This window comes from Acanthisitta chloris, unplaced genomic scaffold (genome assembly GCF_000695815.1).
Source record: "Acanthisitta chloris isolate BGI_N310 unplaced genomic scaffold, ASM69581v1 scaffold4095, whole genome shotgun sequence".
NCBI lineage: Eukaryota > Metazoa > Chordata > Aves > Passeriformes > Acanthisittidae > Acanthisitta > Acanthisitta chloris.
The window spans coordinates 128,460-140,679 of record NW_008672010.1 but is presented as its reverse complement, the minus strand read 5'-3'; the positions used below and the strand labels follow the sequence as shown (position 1 = coordinate 140,679).

At 40.7% G+C, this 12,220-nt stretch overlaps 1 protein-coding gene across 1 annotated transcript in view; it reads left to right on the top strand.

Moving 5' to 3' along the window:
• Positions 1 to 2,514, top strand: part of KBTBD8 (kelch repeat and BTB (POZ) domain containing 8) — a 4,860-nt gene extending 2,346 nt beyond the window's left edge. The window contains exon 3 of the mRNA XM_009074331.1: positions 2,051 to 2,514. Within this exon, the coding sequence (XP_009072579.1) occupies positions 2,051 to 2,514 (464 nt within the window). The remainder of the gene's footprint in view (positions 1 to 2,050) is intronic.
• The last annotated feature ends 9,706 nt before the right edge of the window (positions 2,515 to 12,220 follow it).

The window sequence follows — 12,220 nt, the reverse complement described above, 5'->3', positions numbered from 1 at the left end:
CCTGGTGACTTGTAAAAGTCAATTAACCACTGTAGGTCTTTTCCTGCCCTACCCTGCTTTCTGCAGTCATCTTAGTAACTACAAAGAGATGAATCACCTTTCTTAGTTAGCTCTGTTTCTTTGGTCAGTAATTACAATGCTGCCTTTACATCCTTTCTTCTGGCAAATAATCAGGCTGACTGGTGTATTAGATATTGATTCTTAAATGAATAAAAGAAGATCATTATGACAATGGATCAAATCATTTATTCTTGCCTCTATTTTACCTACGGAGATCATACATAAACTGTTTGCTATATGGCTCCTGCACATACTCAATCTTCACTGACAAGTGCTCAGACTGGTCTATGAGGCTGTCGTAAGAGGCCTGAGAAGTGGAAAGAAAGGAGGAGGAGGTGTCTTGGGTATGTTTTGCTAAGGACACCTCTGTAAACACCTGCAGCAGTTGGGGTCTGGGATGCATAGCAGCTCCCTCTTTGGGTCACTCCAAACAAAGCTGGACCACAGGAAGGAAACAGGACAGAGACGACTCTCTAAGATCCTTGTTATTTACTGGGAGAACAACCTGATTTCCTGACTTTGCATTCCTGAACTTCCATGTAATTTGCAGAGTTTTCTTCTTCCATTGCTTCTGTATCAGGTTTGACTCTAGTTGTTGTGGCTTTAAATAATTCTGTTGCACTAGTAATATCTCTGTCTCTCTTGAGTCAGACATCTGCTTTAGTGCTGGAGTGCTGGAGAATGTTGAATTTAGTAGAGTATTTGTTCATCCTTTAAATGTTTCTTGGACTGTTAAAAAGCAGCTATTATTATAACCTATAGAACAAGAATGCATCTTGTTTACAAATTTTAGTTGCCCTGATCCTGTGCCTCAGTGCTTTAAGTAACATCTGAATGCTCACATAATTAAGTCAATACTTCCCTGTGCTAAACAGCAAATGCCAAAATTTAGTGTTCTGGGCAACTTTTCTATTTGAGTGTGGTGGATCAAACCTGGATTGAGTAGTATGAAAAATTAGCTTTTAGTAATTTTTCTAGAGAAATCGTATAGATTTGAAGTAGTCAATAAGAATTGATGAGAGTGTGAAAATGCCGATGGAATGCAAGTGTCAGTCACAGGAGACTGCACTGTGGAACAAAAATGGATAATCAACATATGTATTATCTGTAAGAATTTCTCAAACTATGTTCCACCCATTTCACTGTGTTGTGTTCTTTGTTAGATTTGAGGTGCTTAGTCACACAGCAGCTTGGTTCAAATTCTTCAAACAGCCATGTGAAGTCATAGGTGACTTGAATTATGCTAATATTTGACAAACATTAGGCCTTTCCTCCCCAGGGCTTTGCTCTTTATCCCATGTTCCCTTCATCAAGTGTGCAGAGCATGAGCCTTTGGTGCTCTGAACTTCCATCAGCTGCAGTCTGTAGGTGCTGCTGTGTGCAGTGAACAGCAGAGGTGTTTTATAACCTTATCACAAAAGTAATGATGAATCAGTAGCTTCATGCAAGTATTCACCTGGGCTCCTTTCAGGCAAAGCACTGAAATGTGTAACCACACACCTGACAGGAGCAGCTTCAAATCTCTGTGTGGTACAGGACACAATTATTTTGCTCAGGTTTAGCAGCTTTCAAGCACCGAATTCTGAGCCTCCCCAGTCTGTAGATGACATGATGTGAAGATGTTAGAATGGAACAAATACTTCAGATGTTTCAAGACTGGAATCTTGAAAGGTTTTGTCCCCAATTAACGAGCCTGGTTTAGCAGCAGTAAAGGATATCTAGGGAATATGTAAAACATTATGTTTCTGATATGCTTCAAATTCTCTCTTTTTTTCCAGCTGGAATAGAAACTCAAAGTAGTTGTTATTCATGTCATTAATATTTTTGTAATGCACTTGAAAGGAAGCAGGTGATGGTGCTGGGGTTTTGGTATGGAATCTAGGCTTTTAAAAACCAGTGAAGTGTTTCTGTCTATGTAAGAACACACCTGGAATTGCTGGTCTGGAAATACAACGTAAGTTATGATTTATTTTTCCTCTCTCTTTTTCAGGGGAATTTTTTCTCTGCTATGATCCTCAGAAGGATTACTGGGGATTTTTGACCCCAATGACTGTGCCTAGAATCCAAGGCTTGGCAACAGTATACAATGACTCCATCTACTACATAGCTGGAACCTGTGGAAACCATCAGCGCATGTTTACCGTAGAGGCCTATGACATTGAGCAGAACAAGTGGACTCGAAAAAAAGACTTCCCCTGTGATCAGTCCATTAATCCATACATAAAACTCGTTCTTCTCAAAAACAAACTCCATCTGTTTGTCAGAGCTACTCAAGTCACTGTTGAAGAACATGTTTTCAGAACCAGCAGGAAGAATTCACTCTACCAGTACGACGAGGTCGCTGACCAGTGGCAGAAAGTGTACGAGACTCCAGACAGGCTCTGGGATCTGGGCCGGCATTTTGAATGTGTTGTTGCTAAATTGTATCCACAGTGTCTTCAGAAAGTTATTTAATTTTTTTTCTTTTCAGTAACAGGCCTTAGTGATTTCAGTGGTAATTTGATGCTAGAGAAAACACGTCTTAAAAGAAAACAAAGAAATTGTCAGTATTTATTGTAAGCTGAAACAGACAGTTTTTTGTACATGGGGATGGGTGCTCTTTAAAGGTTGCAGTCTGGGGAGGGAATTGCTGGTTCAGTTTCATATTTACTGAGATTTTCCTGGGAAATGAGAAGGAGGTTACAAAGTGCAATTATCAGCATTTTTTTTTTCTGGGAAACACTTAATCATGTCATACTCGAGGGGTGTTTTTGTGGTAGAAGCAAATTAAGTGGAAGAGCCAGGATAACTATGCACTACAGTGAAAGAAAATCTAGCATTAATAGCTAAGGATGTCCAAGATGTGTTGAAGTGACTTCTTTTTTCTTTTTTTTTTTTTTTTAATACGGGTAAAATTTGAGGCAATATCACTAAGTTTTGTTGCTTTTATTTTTTTCCATTTTAGATTGAAAGTACCTAGAGAGGAATGGTAGATCCTGATTCATAATGATTTTTTTTTGTACTGTTTTTGAAGTCTGCTAAGATGTTTGTGATGTTGTTTGTGCACTACAATTTGGGAGGAAAAACTCCAGTGAGAATTGGATTGTGGAGTACCTTTGCCCCAGATGGAGGCCTGTTCAGTTTGCTGTACCACTTCTGTCTGTGGATTTTTTTAAAAATTGAGCTTCAACATAGGAAAAAAAAAAAACCAACACCTGTTTTCTGCCACGTAGATGTAGTGCTGTAAAAACATTTTTTTTTAACACTGCTTAAAACCTGTTTTTTCATCCCATAAAGGGCTTTAACCCAAAAGTTGATGGTGCTAGTACATTTTTAATACTTGTTTGTCTGAAATGGGCCAGCCTTCTGCTACTGTTTGAGAGAGCCTGTTGTTTTTTCATGGAGTGTGTGTCTGTCTTCAGGCCCTGTCCTGTCATCACGTTGTCTTTTCTAACATAACATTTTTACTGCAGTGGTGTTCTTGCACAGAATGGTGACAGGATATGGCCTTAATAATACTGATTATCTTCTATTTTTTTTCTTTTTTTGTGTGGAGTGTTCATTCTGTCTCCACTGAAGTTCAGTGCTATGTGCAGAGTTGGCATGTGCTCTGGTGACTTGGAGAAGTGTGGCTTAACTTTACAAGTTGTTTTTTTCTCTCTGCAGTCAAGCCCTCAAATATCTTCTATCTCATTCTGATTATAATGTGAAAAATTGCACTACTGAGCAGTGTATGAAAGCAAAATTGACAGTGAGTGTCCAGGGCTTAAATAATCTTAGATGAAATACAAAAGAAGGATCCAATATTTTGCAACACTTTTTTGCGTGTAGCATTTTGCTTATTTTTAAGAAGTAAATAAGTTCAGCCTCTACTTCAGTAGTGAAAACTGGATTTAAAAGGGAAAAGATGAATTCTAAAACTTGTATCAGCTGTAATTTTCCAGGTTTGGTACAGCTCTAATTTTTGTAGAGCTATAAGTTATCTTCCTCTTCCCTAGTTTCTCCAACTGACCTGAGTAAACCAGTTAACTTGGAATGGCACTACCCATCACTGGCTGGAAGTGCTTACCATGATCTAGCTTAACAGCTGATGTGTTTCAGCCAGCCAAATATTTAGCTCATTGTTTATCCCCCTGGCATGGCTGAGGATTTGGATGATGTCTGTTTACTCTGTGGTGTGACTGTTCCCAAATGGAAACTTTCTAATACACAAACACACTCGCCTGGTTCTAGTTCTTAATTCTTGCACAAAGTATTTCATAGGAAAAGAAAACAAAAAAACTGTGAAATGAAAAGGAAAATCAAAATGCCTCTTTTCATTACATACCTCATCTTCCAGAGACTCACCAAACTCTCCTTTCAAACACAACCACCTGTGTTGGTTTTCTTTTTTTTTTTTGCCCTGAATTCGGCAATTCTTGCTACGACTGCATTTCCCAACAGTGTTGAGGTGTGTTGTTTCTTCATTTAGTTTCCTTCTGGATAGTTTTCTATATCTCCATAGCCAAGAAGAAGAGGGTTTTTTTTGAAAAAGTACAACTAATTTCATTTTTAAAATGATCCTTGGTCCTTGGCTAGCTCTCTTTGCGCTGTTGTAGGCCTCTAGCTGCAAACTTTCTGAAGCACCCTCCCTTTCCCAACAGTGTTGAGGTGTGTTGTTTCTTCATTTAGTTTCCTTCTGGATAGTTTTCTATATCTCCATAGCCAAGAAGAAGAGGGTTTTTTTTGAAAAAGTACAACTAATTTCATTTTTAAAATGATCCTTGGTCCTTGGCTAGCTCTCTTTGCGCTGTTGTAGGCCTCTAGCTGCAAACTTTCTGAAGCACCCTCCCTACCAGTGTTGCATTTGTGTGTAAGACTTTTTTTTTTTTTTTTTTTTTTGCAAAGTGTTATTTTACTTTTTTCCTTGTTTGTTTTTTTTTTTCTTTTTTCCTTTTTTTTTTTTAAGCTTGGTTGAATATTTACAAGGTTTCTTGCTGCTTTTGGACAATCTTCTATATTTATTTAGTAGAACAAATTTCAATATATTACTTGAAACTATGAAATAGAATTGAGTTTAGCAGTTGACTGGTCATGTGATGTATAGGAGTCCAATATGCTGTGGTTAATTCTGCAGTAGGTTTGTTAATTTTGTTGATCTGCACTAAAGTACGAAGATCTCCATTCTGTTTAACCATTCAAACTGAGGGTGTGATCCAAGTCTGTCATGTGTTTAAAAGCTAAATCCTGGAACTTGCCGTGGGAGTAGAATATACTAAATCTTTTGCATGAGGAGTTTGTTGAGACAGTAATTTAGCTGTGACATTTTGCCAATTCTTAAATGCTTCTACGTTTTGCTGAAAGTCAGATTCCTGGTAAAGTTTTGCTTTAGAGTCAGGCTTAAGTAAACTTGCACAGCACAAAAAAAAAAAAAGATAATTGCACCAAAGGTACTGATAATATTTGAACAGAAATCTGTACGTTGTGCCCATTTGGTATTTTTTCTGCATTCGTTTGTTTCCCTTTATTAAATGAATTTCTAGAATTGTAAGGACTTAGGTGAGTGTAAATCTGGTTGGTTTTTTTCCCCCCCCAAAATTATTAGTTCCTTTAGAAGGAAACATTTTGTAATTTCCACTTGATTCCATCAGTGAAATATAGGATAACTAAAAGCAGTTTTGGTGCACCAAACATGCAGTGTGTGTATGTTCTACAAGAGATGGAAGAGCTCCCTGTTCCCGAGGCTGTTGAAGTGGCATCCAACATTCAGTGCTCAGGTATGTTAGTAAGAAGTACTGTAGTCCTATGAGGGCAAATGTGTGGATTTTTAAACATTTTGCCATAATTGCACAATTTTGCATTTTTACTTAATGTCATGTTATGTTTCTTAAAAATAAACCTATTGTTGAAATACAGTGGAGTTCAACTGGTTTTGTGATACATCTCTTGTGTGCATTTCAGTGGAGTAAATGTCTGAAAATCAACCTGATGTTTCTTTTTGTTTGTTGAGTTCTGCACTTGTGTCTCAGCTCTGTGTGATGTCACTTGTTTTTAAGGTGCTTTGTTCTGCTTTTTTGTCTTGTTCCTTGTGGCTCTTTGGGTCTAACTTCTCATTCCTTACATGGAGGTGACTTCCCCTTGCCCTTGCCTTTACCCTTGCCCTTTTCAGCCTGGTAACACTGTGTATTGAAAACCCTTACAACACTTTGTCCTGAATTTCCCAGCGTCCTTAATGCAGAGCTGGTAGTGAGAGGGCCTCCTCTCCCCTGACTTTTAAAGCAAACCTCCAGCACTGTATGGGGTTTCTGGTGCAGTGATAGCACTTAGCACACCTCTTTGTGCATTTTGCTGGTTGTTTAGGAACCTTTGTTTCCTTTCAGAGACTGTCTAATGACCAGTGGGGATCCCAGGCCATGGCAGCCTAGGAAGACAACATGGAGGTCTCTTGCTTGGAAGATGATCCTGTTGTCTGTTGGGTTCTTCCAGGCACTCACAGGGCTTTGATCTCATTGTGATTTCAGAGACATGGTGGAATAGCTCCTGTGACTGGAATGTTGCCATGAGGGGCTATACACTGTTTGGGAATGGCAGACCAGGAAGGTGCAGTGGTGGAGTTGCCTCTCTGTGAGGCAACACTTGGAATGTGTCAAACTCTGTCTTGGATTGGGATGATGAGCAAGTGAAGAGTTTGTGGGCTCGGATCAAAGGGCTAACTAGTAAGGGTGACATGTTGTGGGTGTGTACTACAGGCTGAGCAGCAGAACTGGGCTGAGGGCTTCTACAGGCAGCTTGGAGCAGTCCCAAAGTCACCAGCTCTGGTTCTTGTGGGGGGACTTCAACTACCCAGACATCAGCTGGAGAAGCAACACAGCAAAACAAACAGCCTAGGAGGTCCCTGGAAAGCTTTGCTGACAGCTTTCTGTCACAGGTAGTGGAGGGTCCCACCAGAAATGTGTGCTGCTTGACCTCATACTAACAGACAGGGAAAGCCTTGTAGAGGTGTGAAGGTTGGGGACAGCCTTGGCTGCAGTGCCTGTGAGTTCAGTACTGGGGGAAGGGGAAGGTGGGCAGTAAGATAATGACCATGGACTTCAGGAGGAGCTAATTTAAGCCTCTTCAGGGATCTTCTTGGAAGATTCCCATGGTGGGATCAGGCCCTGCAGGGATGAGGGGTCCAAGAGAACTGGTTGATACTCAAGGATTATTTCCTCCAGGGCCAAGAAAGATGCATCCCAATGAACAAAAAATCAGGCAAAGGGGGCAAGAGACTTGTTTGGGTGAATGAGGAACACTGACATGACTCAAGCACAAGCAGGAAATACACAGGAGATGGAAGCAGGGTCAGAACTGAAGAGAGACAGGAGTGATTTGACCGTGTTCTTTGAGTCTCTAATTTTTGCTCTCGTGGCAAAGAGCATGAATTGTCCCCCAGTGCCCCAAATTACTTGGTGTCTTGTGAAATCCTCTCAATGCTTGGCATGTTTTACAATGCCAATGATACAGCAGCAGGAGATGGGATCACTTTGGAAGGTCGAGTTAACCTCCTCAGGTATGAGGAGATTGAATAGCTAACTGAGGGAGCTGGTGAGCCACAGGTTTGCAAATGATTATACCCTCTAAATGTCAGTGAGGATCTTCCTCCTTTGAACAGTCCAAGTAAATTCCACTCTATTTTTTTGAAGAGAGAAGTAGGTGGGCACTTCAGAGAGTATTTCTGTCCAGGGTTTGGAGGTGGAATCATTTGCTGGACATGATATTTTCCCTTTCAGACATCCTTTGGAAGCTGGACATGATGTTTCTCCTTTCAGACATGCTTTGGAAGCAAGGCATGGCATTTTGGATGCATTTGCTGAAGGACTGGAACATACACACCCATGCACACCCCTGAGAACAAAGTAGTAATACTTAAATGAACTAATCCACTAGTTTCTGCCCCAAAACTGTGAAGTAGACTTGTGCATGCTGCTTGCAGGGGAATATCTCACAGCTTGGCACTTGTCTTGTCAATAGGTGGGGAAATATCCACCCAGCTGGTGCTTTCTGCTTATCTCTCTGCAGCACGTTCTCCCCTCTGGGCCTCTCACAGAGGGAAGAGTCAGACTGACAAAACTTGAACCTCCCTGGTTTCTTCATGTTCCCTTAAGGTCTCCTGTGCCTCACTGCTGATTTATGTGGTTTTGTGCTTTACACAAATGGTGATGCAAATATCCCCTGTCAGAGGCAGGTATTTATTAACTTCAGCAAAGTTTATGTGATCAAGCTACCATTTAACAAGCTATTTCAGGAGCAGCAAACCCAACTGATTTCCAAAGTGCTTCTCCCCAGAGGAGTTTCTGAAGCATAACGAAGGTGTTTGACAGCTTTCCCTTTTGGGAGGTGTTGGTGGGATCTCTTTCCTCTGTAGCCATCTAATAGCACACAAATCCTGTACAGACTCTTTTCATTTTTGAAAGCTTTGGCTCTGCACAAAATGCAATTTAAAGCAGGCACCAGCTCAGAAAGTTGAGGGGTGTGGAGCCACATAGTGAGAGTGATTAAGCACATGTGAAACCCCCTGAATATTGTTTCCTCATGGAGAAAATGCTTGAAATCCCCACTTGGAGAACATCTTTATTTTTGAAGGACTAGGTGGCTTTCTGCATGTCACAAGCTTTGAGTAAAGAAGGCATAGATCTGCCTGAAGAGGAACAAAAGGGGAATAGATAACTCATGTTGTCCTACTCTTTGTAGTCCCTGGGGGATGGTGAGGCCTTTCCAGCATGGAAGGACAGTTGTTCTGTGTAGTTCAACACAAGTGGGTCACAGGTTTCTCCCATATCCTACCTCTTGGAGCAGATTCTCCTGGGAATTATACACATGGAAAATAATGTGGTTGGTAACAGACAGCATAGATTTACAAAGGGGAAATCATGCCTGATAAATCTGGTGACCTCTGATGACACTAAAGCATTTGTGGTTGGGGGCAGAGCAACTGACATCATCTACTTGGATTTATTTACCCTTCCAGTGTCTGAAAAGGCCTATAGGGAAAGCTGGAGAGGGACTGGAGTGATAGGACAAGGAGTAATGGGTACAAATCGAAAGAGAAGAAATTTAGGTTAGATATTAGGAAGAAATTTTTTCCCTGTGAGGGTGGTGAGACACTGGCACAAGGGAGGCTGTGGATGCCCCAACCCTGGCAGTGCTCAAAGCCAGGTTGATCAAGGATTGTCCATGGCCCCAAAGCCACACCAGGTCAGCAGGACAGGAGTCTGTGCCCCCATCACCTCAAGCTGCTCTCTTTAGCAGGTCAGACTCCACACTTTAAAGATGGTATGTGCTTATTTAGATCTTTTCGTGTCAATGAGTGCTAGCAATGATAACATACCTGTAAAACATCAACCAAAATAGTTCCAAATGCATCTGTTTTTTTTAAGGAATGCCCTCTCTGTTCCATGTATCCTTAGATCTGCTTGTGACCTCTGCTTTGCAGCTCTCACTGTCACACAGAGCTGGCAATGTCCAGTCCAATGTAAGAAGTGTGAACTGTGTGCTTGGTTGGTGCCAACTTTTGATTCTCTTTTACTGGTATACAGATAAATTTTGAATTACTTTGGACCCTTCCAGTTTGATTCACTTCATATTTCTTCAGTAATAGATTTCTTCAAACATTCTGAAAAGTTCAGGCACAGGAATATTTGGTGAATATCAAATTAACCTTCTCCAACAGCCAATAAATAAAGTGCTTAAATTGTGTTTACTCTGCAAATTTGCATTTTGGTTTTTTTTAAATAAAAGATGTGCCACATTTTATATCAAAACTAGTACACAGGGAGCAAGTGTTAAGAAGAAAGAACCATTGGATTAGTCATTCAATTTTCATTTTTTTTATAGGCCAATGAAATAGCAAAGGAGAGTTTCTGCTGCTCTTGTTCATCTCTGCCACTGAGGGAGGGGACTGAGGTTTTCCAGAGTCACTTTGAAGAACAGTCTCAATACTGTAAATTGCTGTTGTGCCTGAAGTGCATTAGAAATGGTCACAGCCCAGTAATTATCAGCAGAGAACCTTTATAATTTAGGCAATTGCTGTTAACATGAAGGTGGAAGGAGGGATGGTATAAATTAACAAAGGCAAGTTCACATTTTTATTTGGCAAAGCAACAATCTAAAACAGCTCAGAGCCAAGGGAACTGCTAAAGGTCTGCAAGGGAAGGAGAAAATATATTTTTGGAAGTGTAGAAGTTACTTTTTTTGGAAAGTCTGAAGGAATTTCACCTTTTGCAACAGTGTAGAAGTTACTTTTTTTGGAAAGTTGGAAGGAATTTCACCTTTTGAAATGCTATTAAGTTTTTGCAATAACATTTTTTCCTAAAGGTGTAGTGTTGGAAGAAATGACTCCTGTGAACTCCAGGTCTGGTGTGATTGCAGCTCTTGATGCCTTTCTGGGGGACAGAGCACAGAGGGCCACATGCACCTCCAACAGTCTGTAATGAATTCTCCTAGCACCTTTAACTGCCTGTGAGGATTTATTCCTCTTACAAGACAGCAAAGCACCAGATATGCTTGTTATATTTCTGGTTGTAAAACATTTTTAGAAAGAATGACTGGGAGAAGCCATGACCAGTGAGGCAGAGCTGGACCAGGAGATCGATCAGCCCAAGGTATGTGCAATTGGTATTCTGTCCCTGACAGTGAGTCAGTGGTGGGTGCCTGGGGAGACAAGCACAGAACTAGCTGTCAATACTCCCCAAGCTCCAGCAATTTGCCATCTGCAATGCCAGAGGTGGCATCTCTGTGCTTAATAGCCCTCAATGGATTTCTCCCTGGAATTTATCTTGCTGCCTTTTGACCATTAGAGATATTTTTTTTTACCATGCTGTTACAATTGTTTGGTAAAAAATCCTTTTAAATGTTAAGTATGTGCTTTGTGTGTGCTGTATTTAGGAGAAGAACATCTGAGCTGGTTTTGAGAGCACCATTAGTAGCCTTTCTTGTTAATGTAAAGTGGGAGGTAGTGCATAGTTTTAAGCATTCATTGTGTCCTTGCAAGGAAGATATTTCTGCTGGGGCAATATGAGATAGGGTGGATGATTGCATGTGGCTACAAAGCAGGAAATTGGGGCTACTAGAGATGCTGACTCACGAAGTTAGCTTGGATGAATCATTTTTTCTCTCTGTTTACTTTTCTGCTGAGTTTTCTACCCAGATTGGCTAATAACATTTCCTGAGCCCACCTACAGTCAATTGGGGCTACTAGAGATGCTGACTCACAAAGTTAGCTTGGATGAATCATTTTTCTCTCTGTTTACTTTTGCATGTGGCTACAAAGCAGGAAATTGGGGCTACTAGAGATGCTGACTCACGAAGTTAGCTTGGATGAATCATTTTTTCTCTCTGTTTACTTTTCTGCTGAGTTTTCTACCCAGATTATAACATAACATTTCCTGAGCCCACCTACAGTCAACTTTCTTCCTGTTTTCTCTTATGCTTAAGTAGTGCATTGCACTGTCTGGATTATAAACACGGCAGGGGAATGTTTTAAATCCCCCAAATGGAGATTTGCAACCTAAGTCTTGTGGAAACATTCCTACTGAAATTGGGTTACATTAACCTTTGCAAAGCACAGACTCACGTTGTGGATGTTGCTCACTCACTAGTTCAAGTCAACTGCTCCATTACTAGCAAGAAATTCTGAAATTTTCTGTACCCTCTCACTCCAGGGTGACATTTACCCCTTGATAAGTGTTGCTGTGGCTTGTGAATAGCTTCATTTGTTCTTGGGTGATTAAATGAATGTAACACAGGATTTTAGGTGACCCAGAAGTGATACAGGAGAACTTCAGGCAGAAGGTTAAAATGGCTATAGCAGGATGGGATCTCCATATGCAAATTCCCCTGGAGGAGAGTGGGAGCAGAGCCTGCAAAAACATTGTTGTAAAGAAAGAATAAGTTAATATGTACAAGGAAGAGAGGGACAATGGAAAAGTGATATCTGACAATTTATTAACACCCAAGAGAGACCAGTATTCCAAGCACTGCAAGTGGAAAATGTGCCCTGGATTTGTCCCTGGTGGGTGAAGGGCCATCCCTGCTCATTAAAAGTTAGTTAATGTGGGAAGCAGTAGCCTTTGGAGGGAATGTGAGGGGTTGGGTGGCAGAAGGTGTTCCAAGTGACAGAAAGGTTTTACATATGAGGATAGAGCTACTGATCTCAACCTTTGAT